This window comes from Hakea prostrata, chromosome 2 (genome assembly GCF_041222555.1).
Source record: "Hakea prostrata isolate BN-2017 chromosome 2, UWA_Hpros_2, whole genome shotgun sequence".
Taxonomy (NCBI): domain Eukaryota; kingdom Viridiplantae; phylum Streptophyta; class Magnoliopsida; order Proteales; family Proteaceae; genus Hakea; species Hakea prostrata.
In genome coordinates, this window is record NC_142601.1 from 1,116,038 (window position 1) to 1,135,291 (window position 19,254).

The following is a 19,254-nucleotide window of genomic DNA, read 5'->3' on the forward strand; positions in this document are numbered from 1 at the left end:
TCAACGGTGAGGAGGGAGTGTTTGTTCATATCATCCAAGTGCAATAATGGCACTTGTTCACAATAAACCATGTAGAAAGCATGCATGAATTGCGTTGCACGAAGATGGTTCCAGAACCTCAATGGTCATGTCATAAATCAAGTTAAGTATTTCAAGCTTCCCCGCGAAGATTTGGAGGAGAATTTAAAATTTTAATCAAAATTCGTAGACCAATCGAGGACAACATGCCGCGCATTTGACTCTAGCATCCTAATCGGGCAGTTTTGGGGGCTTATGATAAGTAAGGGAGTGGATTAGACAGGTCAATTGGCTTGACCAAGCAAGAGCCAGACTAGGATGGACCCAATTAGGCCCATGTGAGTACCACGCTATTGAGTGCACATCAAGAAACCCGACTTTGAGGGACTCGAAGTGTGGCAGGTTAAATTCCAATTACCTTATGAAGTCTAATTTTCATAGAATTCGGGAGACATAAGAATAAGTGAATCCATCTCGAAAAGGACAGCAAGATCCCACGGGATTACGGGGAAGCTGAGCTCTAAACCTAACTCCATAGCGAAGGCAATCAATCCCATTCAACGGGCAACAATTGAAGGTAAAATCTATATAAACCCTGTCTCTCTACAAGGTCAAGATAATTAATCACGTACTCTCAACTTTTTGTGGTTTCTCATTCAGGCTTCTTGACTTGGTAGGGTGCTTTAAGTGATATGTATACTGACTTAATTGTAGGAGGCGACTTTCCAATGACCCAGATCAAACTACATGATACATCTAAGTTCTCTCCATTGTGTTCGAGCTGGTACTGACGCACTAGGAGCCAAAGATGGAAGGATTTTTTTTTTTTTCCGTAAACAAGGTGGAAGGATTTCATAACATACTCAATTGTATTATAATGGAATAAGATGGATTTCTAGAAGTTTTTTTTTTGTGTGGGTAGAAATGGCTTTCTAGAAGCCGACAGCATCAAAATCTTTGAATTAATTTTCTTTTGGCGGTAAATATCTTTGAACAATTTTGTTCTCGAGAAAATTTCAGAGGGGAAAGTGGAGGCAAACGGCTGGAAATGAGTATCAAAAGTCAAGTCTAGTGTCCACGATTTAAGTTTCGACTTTCGAGCACCCAATGGTCCCACCTAATACTCTCCCAGATTCCACCGCCGACGGGTCTTCTTTCTGTTTCGATGTTCGGATTTGATGTTCGGATTTCGGAAGTTCCCAGTTTCCAACTCTCAACCTCAACTTATTACCCAAAAAGAAAAAAGAAAAAAAAAAAAAAAAAACAAACTCAACCTCAGCTGCGGCGGATCTGGCGTACACGCGTCAAGCGATACTCAACTAGGGACCGCCCTTACCCTTAGTGTCCCCACAGCCTCGACGACCAAAGAAAGACTGAAAGAGGCAGTCAGGCTCAGGCAGACGACACCCATGACCCAACTGGCCGTCTACACTCACGTCACGTGACCGTCGCTCTCGTAATTTCGCAATTCAATACGATCAAGCAAAGTTTTTTTTTCTTTCTTTCTTTTCTTCTTTCCTTTTTCCGATTGATGAGAGACGATCAAGGAAAGCTAAGCAACCGGCACGGTAACTCTGCAACACTACCCGACAACCTACCAGTCTGTTTCAATTCCCGTATCCTCATTCGAGTTTCTGTGCATTCCATTTTCGTTAGACTTTCCAAATATTTAATCTCTGTTTTTCCTTTTTTCTTTTCAATAAAGGATTTACATATCTCCTCTCTAGGTTCTCTTTATTTATTCCAGAATCGGATCCTAGCCGGGGAAACTTTTCACCAATTTCATCGAATTCAAAGAAATTCGTGGTACTTCATTTCTCTTCCTTTTACTTTTAATTTCCATACTGAAATGCCAGTGATAACAGTTTGAGCTATAGCAAAACTCTGAAAGCGCTATGGTGGTGGCGGAGTTTTATGCTCCTCGTTTTGAGGAGCGAGTGTTGGAGACGGTGAAATTTTGTCAAGAACGCAGAGACCCTCCGTTTATCTGGGTCATGGAGGTCTGCAAATGCGTCCGAGAGGCCGGTCTAGGGTTGCCCTGTCCTGAACTTGGGCAGGTTTTGGTTTCCACTCTTTGCATCAATGGAAACAACAGCAACCCCTTTCTCTGGAAATTTATTGGCCAGGCACTCTCTTCCGGCCTACTCTATTCCTTCCATTTCCTCGCTCTTCTCACTCCCAGGTAACCTGCTTAACTATATTTTTCCCGTTGTCCATTCGCTTTTCTATTTCTCAGCCCCTTTTCATGCATCCATCCAGTGTGTTGTATGTACATGGGCTTCTACCCTTACATATGCTTCAGTTTTTCAAATCGAATGTGAATGCCAATTGTAGAAATGTTGTATACTTGTATGCTCAAATATATAATGCCAAATCTGCAACAACAACCTGAATCACATAGCGTGCTTCTTCGTTAAAGTTCCCTTTTCTGAGCGTATGCTTATTTTTAATGGTTTCATGTATCTTGTAGCTTGGGATGATCAAATAAGTTGGAATTGTTGATGAGGTTAAAGATGTGATAAATATAGGTATATCTGTAGCTAATTTCTGTATGGACGAATTCAAATCTCAAAAGTGATTTTTCTAATCAATGTAGTTAAAATTTTGTATATGGTCCTTTTAAAATTTGTCTCCATTTGCATAGAAATGGTTTGAGGAAAACTGTAAAGACTAGCTATTTATATGCAGTAAAAAAGCTTCATATGCCCAAGGGGTTGGGCATTAATGCCTCTTAGTATAAGGTCAAGAGTTAAACTTTGGCACCAGGGTGAAGCCTGTATATATATTAGTTACCCCCCCCCCCCCCCCAAGGAAAAAAAGAAGAAGCTTCATATGGATAAATTAGTTATATGGAGGAGTGTTTTGATTTGGATTGAGGAACTAAAATAGTTAGGTGCAGACTTCAAATGATTATAGGAAATGTAGTGAGGAAAAACATGCATAGTTTAGGCCTGGTCTTAAGTATGACATCAAATAGAGCTGAGAGTGATGTATCCCCAAGTCAGGGCCATTCTTCAGGATCCTCTTCTAAAGAACCCACGTAAATTAGGGCTTTAACGTTGCAGTTCTAGGTCAAATCTAAGTCACTTCTTAATGGACCACATCTGTTTAAGGCAAATACAGGTGACAGAAGCTTATTTTGATCAATTATGCCCTGTGGTTATGGGTGTTTGCCTTTGAAGCCCTGTGGCTAGGGTTTAGAGGGGTCTAAGGCTGAGGGGATAGGGTGATCCTTTGTGATATGGGTTGAGGGGATGACTTCTTAGGAGAAGGGTTATGTTAATGCTTTGTGGTTAAATATGATATGATCTAAGATGATATTTTGGATCTTAAGAATACATAACCCGTCCCATTGGAGATATGGGGTAAATTCCTTGAGATGTAAGCTTTTGTGGAGAGAGTAGGCAATAATATAGGGATATGATCCCCCAAGTTTGGCGGGCTTAGATGACTAATTTGAAAGATATTAAGGTTCTAATTTGTAGGGTCTTGAGAAAGTACGAAAATTCAAGAAATAATTATGTCTTATAATCGGATGGTCATAATGGGGTCGAACTTGAGTCTAAGGTCACTAGGGTTGGGGGGACGAGGTTCCTATAGTTTGGGACAGATCTAACGGTTAAATTGGCGTAGATCTGACCTTGAATTTTGTGTTTCTATGAAAGTCCGGAAATTCAAGAAAATAAAAAAGAAGGGTGCGATGGATGGGGGAAGAAGATTGGGATGCAATGCTCACTTTTAGGGGGAGAGAGAGGTTGATGATCTTTAGCAAAATCAGAATTCTGAAACCAGCCGCAGGTTTCCCTCCTAGGAAACCCACGAATATAGCCTTTTACAATGAAGGAAATCAACAACTAAGAAACCGATTTGGACTTAACAAGGGAATTCTATTTGAAGTGGAATTCCTTATCACACTGACTCTACTTTTAAACAACTAAAGGAAAAATTCTAATTAGAACTCCTAAATGATGAGACTTGCAAACATATACTTCCATTCTAGAAGAATTCCAACTAGGACTCCTAAACATATTAGGATTCTTAACCACTCATTCAGTTGAAAAACATGTAGTAGATTCCGACTCCTAAAAATTATGGAGAATCTAACTAGACCACTCCGACCTCAAGGAGGGGGAATCAGATGACCAAAATACCCCTCGAGCGGGTTGGCCAGCCCTTTGTGTTGCATGCTTTGTGGGCTGATTGGGGGCCAGATTATGGACTGCCATATGGTTGCCAATCGTGGTAAAATCAGAGAGGCGGACAAGGATCCATTTAGCTGATTCTATTTAGGTGTGGTAATGCTCTGTTGCTGTTGATGTTGTGCTGCCCTTTTCATTTTACTATCAATTTTTAATATTCTGCTTTGCTAGGATCAATGTAGTTGAGCTTGTTATGTTGGGAAAAAGGCATCAGTTGTTGTTTGGCTGTAGCATACCTTGCGGGTTGCCTTTTTTCTTTTTTTCCCCCCTGGTTTGTTGGCATGCCAAGGTATCCACTTTTACATGATGATATCTGATTTCACTTCAGTGCCAACTTTATTTTGATGCAACTTCACTGCCATGGGCAATGTACAGATATTGGTCAATTCATCAGTCGTTGTAACATATTTAGGTATAAAGAGGCTGTTGGATCATGGTTGGTCAATGGTATGAAAACCAAAAATTCTGATTAGTGGTGGCTTCTATTTGTTGTAGTGATGAAAAGTCCTTCAATTTAGATCATTGAAAAAAAAAAAAAAAAAAGAAGAAAAAAAGAAAGAAAAAAGAACACAAGGGGAGTAGTCCAAGTGATAGCTATACCATTGAGGTTACCCTTTTATAAGTAGTGGAAAGGGTTCTCACCTCAGTAGTGCATTCATTCAGTTTGAGCTGTTTGTTAACATGTAGAAAGTGGCTGGACTGCACAAGTTGGCTACACTAGTAAGGTAGGTTACGAACTTCGACTTATGACCTTCAAGATAGTCCTTTATCCATCTGACACCTGGAATGTCTGGCATCATACCTCCATGACGCTCAAGTTGCCGACTTAGTTGGAACGGCTTCTCTATTTGATCCAATTAAGAAACCTAATGTTAACCCCCAATTCGAGGGTTAGTCTTCAGGAACAATTCAGGTGAACCAGCAGTAGAAAGGGTTTTACAACCCTGGGTGTAGGCTGATTTGAATGGTTCTAGGGCTTGGGAATAGGGCCTATAGGGTTTGGCGATGGCTACAGGTTTAGGGTCTGGTGAATTCCAGATCTGATCCTTGCTGTAATTTACAGTTCGTTGCTGAACTCCAAGTCTAGGGTTAAGGAAGATTAGGGTTTGTTAGGAACTAGGGTTTCCAGGGGGTGGCTGGTTAGGGTTAAGGTCAAATGTTAAGGAGGCTAGGGGATGCTGAAAATAAGAGGTTGGCTTTTAGTAAAGGGTTTGAAAGATCTGAGTGAAATAATGTAGGGTTTTTAGGGTTTTAGTGAAGAAGGTAAAGTGCAGAATTTCTAGGGTTTTGGGTGAGCGGATAGGCTAAGGTTTGGGCTGAAGGTGAGGGAACTGGAGGGGTGTTGAATAGTAAAGGGGGATGGAATTCAGAGGGTGGTTTGTGAGGTTTAGCGTTTAGCAATTGGAAAGAGAATGGATAACCTAGGGTTTAGAGAATTGGGAATAACTAAGCTGCCGGAAGGTAGGAGAAGAGGGGGAAAAAGGAAGAAAAGGGGCTGTGATGGTGTTTGGGTTTTGGGGAGGGGAGGATGGACAACTAGGATTAGGGAGGAGGGGTAAGGCTGCTGCAGGCTAGGAGATGGGGAGAGTGAGGGCTGTGGTGGGATAGGGGATTGGGATTGGGAGAACTAGGGTTTGAGGCAGAGGGGAGGATGAGGTTTTGATGGGGTGAGAGAAAAGAAGGGTAGGGTCATGGGTGGGGGCATGTCGGCACTTACTTGTGGGGGAAAAAGGGACATTGAAGAACTTGAATAATTGCAGAAATTAGGAACACCACCAGCCGCAGTCCTCCTCGTGGAAACCCATGTCTCAATCAATTCTCTTCAATATCACTTTATTCAATATCATAATCTGTCCTCTTTAAAAGCTAGGGGCTATGTTTAATGTTTATAGCCTTACATGAAGGATTGATAGTAGGACTCAACATTAGAAAGTAACTCAAACTAGGACTCTTATTTGAATTATGACTCTCATTCTATCAAGGATTCTAATCTTAGCTCATCCTAAGATGATTCAAATTACAAACCAGAGTAGGACTAGTCTCCTTGTAGAACTTGTACTACAACTAAGGGAATCCCTCTCTAATTGGGATTCCTAACTTGACTAGGACTCTGATGTAAGCCAGGGTCTATTCCAGGACCCTTTGTTATTAGAACCAGCAAATAAATGGGCTATCAAAGTGTTAGGATTTTTATTATTTTTGTGGGTTGGTTTGGGTATGTTTTGAGAGGATAGGAACTTATGGGTACCCTATAGGATGGTTTTGGTGAAAAAAAGGGGTAATATATTGTGTATCTTGGGTTTGGGAGGTTTATGGTTTTAACAAAATTAAGATGGCTGGTGGTTTTGAGATTACTAGGATTTGGGTTACCCGAAGATCCTATTGGATGAACCAGGGTTGGTAGGAAAAGGAATGGGATGATATGGGTTTAACTTGAGATACCCAAACTTACCCAAGGATGGTAAGGGAAACTAATGATTAGGTTTTGGGATGGTTAAGATTAACAAAGATGGGTTCTAGGCTCTCGTGGCAAAGGGGGAAGGATTCTTGGTTGAGTCTTGATGAATTCTTGAAAGGATCTTGGAATTCTTTAAGATTCTTGATTCTTTCTTCCTTCTTTTTTTCTTTTCTCTTTCTTTCTTTCTGATGGGCCACTGATTTCACGAGTCTACACTTATGGGATCAGGCCTGCTGGTAGGTAACTACCTAACAGTTACTTCATCAATAAGGAGCAGCTGTCCAATAATGAATAAACAAATAAGAAGAGGACGCCTGGACAACATTGGTTGGGCAGATTTCACAATTCGGTTATGCACTCTGATATGGGGAAAAGGGGAGAGTAGGGTGAGGCAATGAAGAACACGGTATTTGGTAGCAAACATCTGCTGGGGAGCTCTGGATTCTAGGTAATCCAGATTTCACTTTCTTTCAATTTCTTTCATCTCTAATTTTCTACTTTCGAGTGAGAAGGGAGCTTATCAAATTGGTATCGTAGCATGTTCAATCTCAAGGGAATGGTGAACCAGAGAATGGAGGGGAGAGTCAATGAGATGGAATAAAAAAATTCAAGAATTGCATGGGCTGATTACTGCCTTGGACTCGAATTTGCTTTGCTGTTTGAGAATAATCGGCACATGAAAAACGAGATTGGTTTCCAATCTCACATGGTCACAGGTTGGGTAGTGGTTACAAACAACCTCGGTTGATTCATGGAGAGTTGTTGTAGATTAGCAGGGAGGATGCAACAAGGCAAGACGTGGGGGAAGATCCCATGTCGTGGGTTGCAAGGGTTGAATGATACTTCACCATCAATGGTGTTTGGGAGGAGGAATGATTGGAGGAATACTTCGCTTGCTTGGATGGGGCAGCGTTAGGATGGTTGTAGTTCAGGAACTTAGTGCTCCCGTTTGGTCAGGAGGAAGAGATGCTGAAGAGGTTCGGATCTCCACAAATGAAAGCACCCCTGAAGGAGCTCGTCACCCTTAGGCAAACTGGCACTATAACGGAGTTCAGAGAGAGGTTCAAGTGGCTTGCAGTGGTGGCGGAGGTGAGGGATGTGCAGTGGCTTAAGGGGTTCTTTATTGCCGGTCTGGGAGAAGAGATCTAGGCGGAGAGATTAGGTTATTTGCACCAATTCCTTGGGCCAAGTAATCGATTTTAGCCCAAGTTATAGAAGTCAAGAACATGGCTTTAAAGGCTCACAGGCCCATGAACCCACTAAACCTAAACCAAGGCCCAGTCACAAAATGCAACCGTAAGGTCCACCCGAGAGACCGTAAGTGCTTTAAATTAGGATCTGGAACCACTCGAAGCGGCCCAGAACCAACCTGAGGCTGATGGGAAAATCAGCCTCATGAGCTTCTTCTTCCCCGATGATGGCAGCAGGTGAAGGAAGGAGGGAGGGCTTACTGATGGCTTTCTTGGCAAGATTAGAAGGGCAAATACGGAAAAGGGCTATGCTTTAGTTGCAACAAACCCTACTATAGAGGCCATGTATGCCCTAACAAACAATTGCTAGTAATGTTGTTCAATAAGGATTGAACCCAAGATTCCGGCGACTGCGAAGTCGAACCTCAACAGGGAAAGCCACCGGACAAGGAGGCGGAGCTCTCTAGCCATTCTTTGGTTGGTATTGACTCTTTGTAGACCTTAAAATTTTGAGGGGTGATTCAAGGCACTGTGTGGTGGTTTGGTTGACTGTGGAGCATCACACAACTTCGTGCAGCGGGAGTTGGCAGAGGCGATGGTTTTGTAGGTATAGGAGAGGGTTTTAAGGTGGCACTAGGTGATGGGCAGTGTATTGTGGGAAATGGTGTATGTCGAAGGGTGCTGATCAAACAAGGCAGTGCCACATTCTCTATAAACTTGCTTCCTTTCAACTTGGGCAATGTTGATGTCATACTGGGTATTGAATGGTTATCTATGTTGGGGTGAAGTCAAAAGTAATTGGAAGCAACAAGCTATGAGTTTCGACTGGAATGGAAAACATGCCAGATTGCAAGGGGACCTGTCCTTACCACGGAAGGAGACCATACCGTGGGGGCTATGGAGAATGCTACAGGTAGGTGCAGAGGGGTATTGGTTACAGCAGTTGCCACTTGAGGAATCAGAATTGCAAAATTTCACTTACCCCCCACTGTGACAACTGTTGACTGAATTCGAGTACTTATTCAAGGAACTCAAGGGATTGCCATTGAGACGGACCATTGACCACCGCATTAGGTTAGTGCAGGGTAGTAACCCTCCAAACATCAGACTTTGATGAGTTGGACGAGTTGGGGGAGCAGTGGTATTCAGTAAGTTTGATCTCAAGGCTGGTTACCACCAGATTCGCGTGGACAAAGGGGACGTCGAGAAGACAAGTTTTAGAACCCACAACAGACATGAATTCCTCGTCATGCCCGTTGGGTTGGCAAATGCTCCAGCGACCTTCCAGGCTCAAATGAACGAGGTATTTGGGGAATGTTTACGAAAATTTATACTTATATTTTTTGATGACATTTTGGTGGTTAGCAAATCCCAGGAAGAGCATGTGGAGCATCTTCTGGTTGCCTTCTCCTTGCTAGCGAAGCCGCAGCTTGTCGTGAACTGGAGAAATGCTCATTTGGATTAGTGGAGCTGGAATATTTGGGGCACATCATCTTTGGAAATGGGGTGGCGGCTGACCCACAGAAGATTAAGAACATGATTGACTGGCCTCCACCAAAGGACTTGAGGGCATTGAGGGGATATTACCGGCAGTTTGTGCAGAACTATGGTAAGATTGCTCCCCCACTTACTCAACTTACGAAGAAGGATGCCTTTCCTTGGGGAGAAGAAGCCCAAGGTGCTTTTCAAGCACTCAAAGAGGTGATGACCACCGTACCAGTCCTTGCTTTGCCGGACTTCAAGAAATGCTTCATAGTGGAGACGGATGCATTGAGGCTAGGATTGGGGGCTGTACTCATGCAAGAGGGCCATCCAATAGCCTATTGAAGTCAAGCTTTGTCTCCTCGAGCTCAAGCCAAATCAATGTATGAAAAGGAATTAATGGCTATAGTCCTGTGACCAAGTGGCTGCGTTAATTACTTGGGAGGCGCTTCAGGGTCAAAACCGATCAACAAAGTCTGAAGTATCTTTTGGAGCAGAGGGATAGCTATTGACCAGCAGATGGATCGTGAAACTGCTGGGTTACAATTTTGAGATCCTATACAAACCAGGCTCCGAGAATAAAGCTGTAGATGCTTTGTTACGGCAACCAGAAAGCGAGAGAGCATTGGGCACACTTTTCGAAAGCATCTGGCAGGACGGACAGCAGCTGATTGACGAAGTCAGCCTCCATCTGTGGTACAAGGCCATCATTCAAGAGCTACTGTCCTGGTCTACTTACCACCCCAACTACAAATTGTGTAATGGAGTCCTATACTACAAGGGGAGACTAGTAGTAGTAGTACATTCGACCTTGATACCCAAGCTCTTGGCAAATTTCACTCTACCCCTTATGGAGGACACTCGGGATTCCTAAGAACCTATAAATGAATTGAAGCGGTGGTCTACTGGGTCGGCATGAAAACATCAATGAGGGATTATGTGGCAGCTTGTGATGTTTGCCAATGCAATAAACACCAATCAATGATCCCTGCAGGACTACTGCAGCCCCTGCCCATACCTGAACGAATATGGGAAGATATCAGCATGGACTTCATCAGAGGACTTCCCAAGACAAAAGGAGGGAATGCCATCCTTGTGGTGGTGGACAGGTTGACCAAGTACAGGCATTTCATTGCCCTTACTCATCCCTTTACAACTCGAGAGGTAGCAATACTATTCAGCTGGGATGTTGTCAAGTTACATGGACATCCCCGATCCATAGTCACTGATTGAGACTGTCTCTTCCTCAGCCATTTCTGGTCCGAATTTTTTCAAATTGCGGGCACATCTCTCAAGTATAGCAGCGCTCACCAACCCCAAACAAATGGCCAAACGGAGGTAGTTAACAGGTGTTTAGAGGTCTACTTGTGCTGTTTCTGTGCCCAGCAGCCCAAAGATTGGACCAAACGGCTTGCTTGGGCTGAATATTGGTACAATACCACTTCCTATGCTTCCACTAAGATGACACTTTTCCAAGCAGTATACGGATGGGAACTACCGTCCTTGATTCGTTGGGATAGACACCCTACGAGGGTAGATGAAGTTGACTCCTATTTGAGGGAGCGTGACCGAGTCCTAGATGAACTGAAGGCAAACTTACTTGTGGCACAAGATAAGATGTGCAGTGCAGCCAACCAGCACTGCCGAGACATCGAGGACAAAGTTGGGGATAAAAACTTGTTTAAGCTGCAGCCCTACTGCTTCAAAAAGTTTGCCAACAGCCCAAATGAGAAGCTCAGCCAGCGCTTCTATGGTCCATACCCAGTTATAGATCGGATAGGGCCAGTGGCCCATAGACTCCAATTACCAGAAAACACTCGCATCCATCTAGTCTTCCATGTCTCTCAACTCAAGAAAGCCATTGGCAGCAACACTCTGGCACGGCCACTGCCCTCTTGTTTAGCTGAGGGTTGGGAGCTCACCCTCACACCTGGAAGAGTTACTGGATTGCTGATACTCACCACAAGGTTCTTTGGAGGTAAATGGAGGGACCTGCCTACTTGCGAAAACACCAGTGAAGATTACACAGAGCTGACTCACCAATTTCCTGCTTTCCACCCTTTGGACAAGGTGAAACTTATGGGGCGTGGAGTTGATTAGCCACTGATTTCACAAGTCTACATTGTGCGATGAGGCCTGCTCCATTTACTTTCATGAATAAGGAGCAGCTCTCCAATAATAAATAAATAAATAAATAATAAGAGGACACCTGAACAGAAATGGTTGGGCAGATTTCACAATTCGGTTATGCACTCTGATATGGGGAAAGGGAAAGCAGGGTGAGGCAAGGAATAACCTGGTATTTGGTAGCAGACATCTGCTGGGGAGCACTGGATGCTAGGTAATGCAGATTTCACTTTCTTTCTATTTCTTTCATCTCTAATTTTCTACCGTCGAGTGAGAAGGGAGCTTATCACTTTCTTTCCCCCCCCCCCCCCCCCAAAAAAAAAAAAAAAAAAAAAAAAAGGAAAAAAAGAGAGGATCTGCTGCAAGAATCTAGAGGGGAAATTATGGAGAAAATAGGAGGGGAGGTTGCCACAAGGTGTAGAGAGGAGGGGGAGGGTGGGGGATGCTGCTGCAAGGGCTGGGAGGGGAGGGGGAAGCGCTCTAGGTCTGCCACAAGTAGGGGAAGGGGCTATGGTGGCTTGCAATGGGAGGGGAGAAAGGGCAGGGTGCATTTACAGGTTTAGGGGATGGCTGGCTGCTAGCCTTTAAGTTGAAGATCTCGCTGGAATTTCAGAATACCAACTTGAAAAACTTCATCCCGGGCCGGGAGATGTCTTCTACGACTCCAATCTTTAATTTCATTCAGCTGAATTTTACGAGCAGGTGTGGGGCTGTATATAGCCTTACATGAAAGAACTTGGACTAAAACTTAAAAAACCTAATTGGACTAACCACAAAAAATGAAATATTCAACAAAAAATAACAGAATAAAATACTAATTATCTACAAGGAATCTCGTTAGTAGATTCCAACTAGGACTCCTAAATAACTTGACTAAAACAAAACCAAATAAGAAAATTAAAGTAGTTCTGGACTCCTTAAGAGGCAGGGAGTCTGACTGGGCCTAGGATACCCCAGGGTGTATAAAAAAGGACCAAAATGCCCCTTAGGGCATTTGGCCAGGCTTGGTTGCCACAAGCCTAAAGGGCTGTTTTTGGGCCCAAATTTGGGGCCTACTGAACCTGGTTAAATCAGACTCTTCCATAACTTGATCAAAACTAAAGTGAATTCCAAAACAATAGTAGAGTGGAATCCTATTAGCACAGTGGATCCAGCTAACCCTAATTGGACTCAACTAGAATAGACAAAATTACCAAATTAACCTTGTGCAAAACTTCCTGTAGGGCCATAGGCTGGGCTGCCACCCTAGACCCTGTTTTGGCCCTTGGTGTGTCCTTGCATTTGGTTCACATCAAATCCCTTCTTCATGCACTATGATGCAGCCTGATTATTTTTCTCCTCTCATTTTCCATATTAATTCCACCTTTAATATTCATGCCCCCATTCACCTTCTTGTTTTGTTCTTTGACTAGCACTTCCTTTTATCTTTTTTTTTGTTGATAAAATCAACTTTGATAAGCAGTTGATGACTTGGTTTAGGTGGCCACAGGAGCCACTAACTTGGAAGCAAATCCTCTCCATCCAACTGCTCATCCTCTCCCATACCTCCCACTCTCACACATGGACCTGCCCATAGTACACGGGCAGCCTTGTGTTAGACCCACTGTGAGAGTGTGAAAATGGGTGGACAACCCCGCCTGGGTAGAGACTAGAGAGGATTTGGACTAAACTTGCTCTCCGCCAGAGTCCCAACTTCGCTGATCTATTTTATTTGTTGAGAAAGAAATTTTCTCTATTCTAACACTTACTTAATTTTTCTTAATTCGACTTATGATTTCTTCTCTACTGAGCATGGGATGGTCGCTATTCTTTAAGCTGAAATTGTTGTATATCTTGTGATTACGCATCATTTGACAAAATGTTTACTTGATTTGTTGCTTTTAATAGATTATCAGTTTCTTTAACCTTCATATTTGTTGGTAGGGTGATTAATCATCGGCAGAGTCAGCCAGAGGCATACAGACTCTATCTGGAACTCCTTAAGCAATACGCTTTTTCATTTGTACCAGTTGGAACGAGTTATTTGAGAGAGAAGTAAGTATTTTTATTGCATATCTTTCGAAGTATTATCGAGGTGGGCATATGTGCTACAGTAGAGAGCAGCCGAACAGAAGTAATTTTGTTGTTGTTGTTCTAATGTTTCTTGTCAGTCTTTAGTACTTTCTTCTGTCATCTCTTAGATAGATAGGTCTTTACTATTTAAATTATAAACTAAAGTTTTCCTAAGTTTCTTGTCAGTCTTTAGTACTTGCTTCTGTTATCTCTTTGAAACAATTCTTCACTGCCAATGTTCTTACCAAAAATCTGACCTTGTTGGTTCATCTGCTGTGCGACCTTGTCGCCACAGTTATGTTTGCTTTGTTGTAAACAGTTACAGGTGTAAACTTATCAGTCCTTTTGCCAGTTGGATATATACACACTGCACCCCACACTCCCCCCCGGGCCCCCCCCTTTCATATTCTTTTTTAGAAAAAACTTAAATTACTGCAAGTTTTCAGAAGCATTTCTTTGATTGTGCTTTCTCTGTCTACTAATTGTCGCTTTGTTTATTTTAAAATGATACCATTTATTTCAGGCTGTGTTGGTGAGCAATAAATAAAGCAATCTAGCAACCTATGGTATATTCCTATTTGTAGGAATAAATTAATGCAAGACTAAATTAGGGTATACCTAGCCCCAAATTACCCAGAAATTCATACCAGCAAATTACCCCAACAGCAGGTATAAATGATGTAGTCTCAGTTGAAGGATCAATTCTTCCAAGATTTGAAAACCAATTTGAATGGGACCAAGAAGGGTTTCATGAAGTCTCAATTAGGTGCTTTTTGGGGAGTTGGGTGTGGTTGTTTCGATATGGGTTGTAATGTGATATATTCTGTGAATACTGAAAGTGTTCGTGAACATAGAGTGGCTTATTAGTCATGCACGGGATGGTTAGGTTTTGTTTTAGGGGAAAAGGGGTTAGGTTTTAAAGGGTATCAAGGATTACATGGCCTACGGGAATATGGGATAAATTCCTTGAGTTGGGAACTGTGGTTTATAGGTGTTGGAATGGCCTGAAATTGATTTAAGGATATGATCCTCCATCTTTGTTTATATCTTGCAATTGGTTGGTCTAAATGTGGTCAAACTAAGATCTAAGGTCACTAGGGTCCGGGAATGATATTCCCTGAGAATATTCTATTAATAAACTGAATTGTTAAGACACCAATATTGAGGGGCATACACTGTAGGGGTAGAGTAAGGGGTTGTAGGTGATCAAACCCAGCCACACATGTGGAGGACAGGATCAGTTACAGGGACAAGTGGCAAACTTTCATTTGGGAGCAGCCACTACCATGCTGTCACACGTTAAAAGGGGCTTTGTTGGTTAGGATTTGTGTTGGGCTATATTTGGATTGAAGGGGGTAGATAATAAATGGGGAAGAATTTTGTAAAGGCATGGGATGAGCATTGCTTATAGGTGAGGAGAAGATCGTCAGTTAGGGGCTTGTAAGGGATTGAAGTTGGGTATCCTATTTCTTGGTTGAGTTGAATCAAGAAGGCTGTTGTAATTTCACTGAGTTAATGTGATTTTCCATTTTTAGTCTTCCTAAAGGATTTTTTTTGTGTGTGTGTGTGTGTGAATTGAATTGGCTTGGGGTGGGGGTGTGGTTGATATTGTAGGGACAATTGCTGTTGGGATTTGCAGGGAAAATCCAGGGTCTTAACAACTTGGTATTAGAGTACGTTGATCTAGGGGATGTTCAAAAGTTAAATGAAGACCAAGGTCATCAAAGTCAAATCACTTGTGCAAAATTTGCAGGTTCAGATGTCGACCATGGGATCGAAACTCGAATCTCTATCCGGTGTACGGAGGAGGAAGAAAAGAACAATCAATGAAGAAGGGCTTTAGACGTGGATTCACCTTCGCTGGGAATCATGGAGGGATTGTCGGCAGGTATAGTCCCCTTGCTTGAGTGACACCGAGGGGATTTGGATAAGCACCATTTTGAAGTTGAGGAGAATTGTGAGGTGAAGTCAAAAGATCTGGCTGAAAAATGGGCTGGAAGAAGGCGTGAGACAGAGGGCGGGGAAGGACAGCCAATTGCTAGTTGTGCTCCTTGTTGGACCTAGGGTAGAAAACAAAGAGGAGGCAGCGAAGGTTGCATCTACAACCTAGGATGGGGGCTGATTAGTACCATGATGGGGAACCCAGAGGTTAAGTTACATTTGCCCAAATCAGGCCCACTTCGTTTCAAACTCCAACCCAGGCTCCGTTTTGACCATAGGAAAAAATTCGAGGGAAACTCAAATTTTGACTAGGTGAAATGAAAATGGGAAACCTAGGTGGGAAACTGAGAAATTTCGAGGAAACTTAGGATTTTTTGTGCAAGTTTCGATAGGTTTTAGGGAGTATTTTAGGGTGGGACTCTACATTTAAGCTCATTAGAGTATAAAGAACACATTGGCTGTATTTTGCTAAAGAAGTCAATGTAGATATGTCATTTAATGTACATAACATCAATGTAGAGTTGTCTGAGAAGTACACTATAAACTTAACTACTTAAATACATAACATTCAATATATAATTTCTAACTTCAAAACATCAAATACAAAGTAACTGACAACAAAAGGAAAATACAACTCAGTGCCAAGAGGAGTGCCTTAGTGGATCTATCCTGTGAGCTTAGTACTATGCCTTTAACATCCTTTCTTCCAACCAACGAACATAGACATCCTATGACATTGTAATCGACAATTGTAATTTTATAAGTCTGGTCATCGACATGCTTAAGATAACCTGTCTGAGGGAATATGCAATTTGGATAGGGAAGTTTTGATGGAGGGGGTATTTGTCGTGGTATTTGGGGAAACATGAAAGAAACAAAAAAATTTAAAATTTGGGAAAGCTACAAAACTTGGAGGAAAAAGTTCCAGATTTCCACGAACTTTCTTGAGTTTCCACGAAATTTGATAATTTTTTTCTCATGAACAGGTTGGGGTTGACTCAAGAGTCAACAAGTTTCAACAAAATTTTGACGGTTTCGATCGAAACTTGAGATTTTTTTTGGTCCCCTAGTTTTTCGTTTCGAGGTTCCCAAAATGGGAAATCCCAAAATTTTGCAAGTTTAGACCGAATTTTGTTCTATGGTTTTGACCCAATGGTTTGTCATGGGTGGGTCAATGCAAAGGCATATCAGGTGAAAAAATCTGGCCCATTCGATGAGGTCTTGTTGATGGGTTCTAAGGAGCAATGCCAAGCCCAACCCAGTTGATGGGCTGGGAAATATACAGGTAAGGATCCTGGAGACCAACGATCCATTTTCTAAACATCATAAAAAGGGTGTTCTTGGAAAGCCCTTGCTCCACCTTCTTCTTCCTTCGGCGCAATGCATGAATCAGCAAACCGAAACCTCCAGTGGTTGCTCGTAGTAGCAAGGGGGGTTTGTAGCGATCTAGATCGCGGCGATGATGCATCTTGTGGTCGAGAATGACATTGACAGCAACGTTTGGGCATTTGCTTCAAGTTGCTTGGTTTATTTTGTTGGCGGTCGGGGTAGAATGTGGAGGAAATGCTTTGAAGGTCTTAGTAAGAGGTTCAGTCAAGGTAGAGCCATATCTGGAGTTTTTTTTTTTGGCCGGTGGTGTTGGAAGATCTCTTGTTGGAGTTTCAGTAGGTTATTGAGACTGGAGGAGCTGCCTTTGCATAGCGACAAATGCTATTTCGGTGGAAAGTGGGTTTTCCAATTTGATAGTGTTATTTTGAGAAAGAATAAGGTGAAGAATGAGAGAGAGGAGAGGATGGAAGCCACGATTTAGTTGTGAAGGCTCATCTTTCTTGTGAGCACTCGTCAAAGTAACTTTTCTATTTATAGGCTAATTTACAAGTCTATTCTATATAGGAAAGCATAAACCTATTTCAATTGGTATAAAACTCTTAATTCCTACCACTCTTTCCTATCAAGAGTTAGCGTAAAGTACTAACTCTCGATGGATCAATCCCTTCCTAAATTGCCCTTTTCTAACACTCCCCCTCAAGCTGGAGCATATATATTACTCATGCCCAGCTTGTTACAAATATAGGTAACCCTTGTATTCCCTAGAGCTTTGGTGAACAAATCTGCAAGTTGTTCTCCAGTCCTCACATGCTTGGGGGATATTATGCCTTGCAGTAACTTCTCACGAACAAAGTGGCAATCTACTTCAATATGCTTGGTACGTTCATGAAAGACTGGATTTGATGCTATATGAATCGCAGCTTGATTATCACACCATAACTTCATTGGTGTGTCATCAATAATTCCTAATTCCTGGAGTAATTGTTTTATCCATACCATCTCGCATGTTACCTGTGCCATAGCACGATACTCAGATTCTGCGCTTGATCTTGCTACCACAGTTTGTTTCTTACTCTTCCATGATACAAAATTTCCTCTAATGAATGTGCAGTAGCCTGTAGTCGATCTTCTATAAATAGGTGATCCAGCCCAATCAGCATCAGAGAATCCTTCTACATTTCTATGTCCATGATTAGTGTAAAGAAGCCCGTGTCCTGGTGCTTTCTTAAGATACCTCAGAATTCGTATAACTGCATCCCAGTGTGATGTTCATGGGGCAGACAAAAATTGACTCACAACACTGACAGGAAAGGCAATGTCAGGTCTAGTCACAGTCAGATAATTCAGCTTCCCAACAAGCCTTCTGTACTTCTCTGGATCATCAAGAATGGTTCCATCTTCTGGCATTAACTTTAAGTTACATTCCATGGGAGTGTATATGGGTTTTGATCCCAACATTCCTGTTTCAGAAAGCAAATCCAGTACATACTTTCGTTGAGATAAGAAGAGGCCCTTTGTTGATTGGGCAACTTCAACTCCTAGAAAATACTTTAACTTACCCAAGTCTTTGGTCAGAAATTTCTTTTGTAAGTAGGTCTTTAACCTATCAATTCCTGAAGTGTCATCTCCTGTAATGACAATATCATCAACATAAACTACAAGAAAGATCTTGCCTGCATCAGAGTTTTTAAAGAATACAGAGTGATCACTTTCGCAACGAGTCATCCCAAATTCTATTACAACAGTAGTGAATCGTCCAAACCATGCTCGAGGTGACTGCTTGAGACCATATAATGATTTGCGGAGGCGACAAACCTTATTCTTCTCCCCTTGAGCAACAAACCCAGGTGGTTGCTCCATATACACTTCTTCATGTAGATCTCCATGAAGGAAGGCATTCTTCACATCCAACTGAAACAAGGGCCACTTGTATGTAGCGGCAAGAGAGATTAAATTACGGATGGAAGTAAGCTTGGCAACAGGTGAAAAAGTATCAACATAATCTATGCCATAAACTTGAGCATAGCCCTTGGTAACGAGACGAGCTTTCAAGCGAGCTAACGAACCATCAGGATTAACTTTCACAGTGAATATCCACCTACAACCAATAGCTGTCTTTCCTGAGGGTAAAGGCACAAGATCCCAAGTTTGATTGTCTTCTAAGGCTTGTAATTCTTCGTTCATTGCATTGACCCACTCAGGATTAGACAAGGCTTCAAGAACATTCTTAGGAATAGGATAATTCTCGATAGTAGATAAAGCAGTAGAGAACCCAGGTGATAAATTAGAATATGAAATAAAGTTAGAGATGGGATACTGAACACAAGAACGAGTACCCTTCCGAAGAGCAATGGGAATATCAAGATCAGATTCGGCAGGAACGTCCACAGGATCAACAGACGAAGTCGGCACAGAGGTAGAGACCGTAGGTGCAGAGGGGGGAGCTGATGGTTTTTGT

The 19,254-nt window shown here is 42.3% G+C and overlaps 1 protein-coding gene across 2 annotated transcripts in view; it reads left to right on the forward strand.

The window, feature by feature from the left end:
• Nucleotides 1–1,288: 1,288 nt before the first annotated feature.
• LOC149023178 (mediator of RNA polymerase II transcription subunit 33A-like) overlaps nucleotides 1,289–19,254 on the forward strand; it is an 88,707-nt gene continuing 70,741 nt past the window's right edge. For both annotated transcript variants that reach the window (XM_089143737.1, XM_089143738.1), the window contains exons 1-2: nucleotides 1,289–2,200; nucleotides 13,398–13,508. In XM_089143737.1, the coding sequence (XP_088999863.1) occupies nucleotides 1,914–2,200; nucleotides 13,398–13,508 (398 nt within the window). In that variant the 5' untranslated portion in view covers nucleotides 1,289–1,913. The remainder of the gene's footprint in view (nucleotides 2,201–13,397; nucleotides 13,509–19,254) is intronic.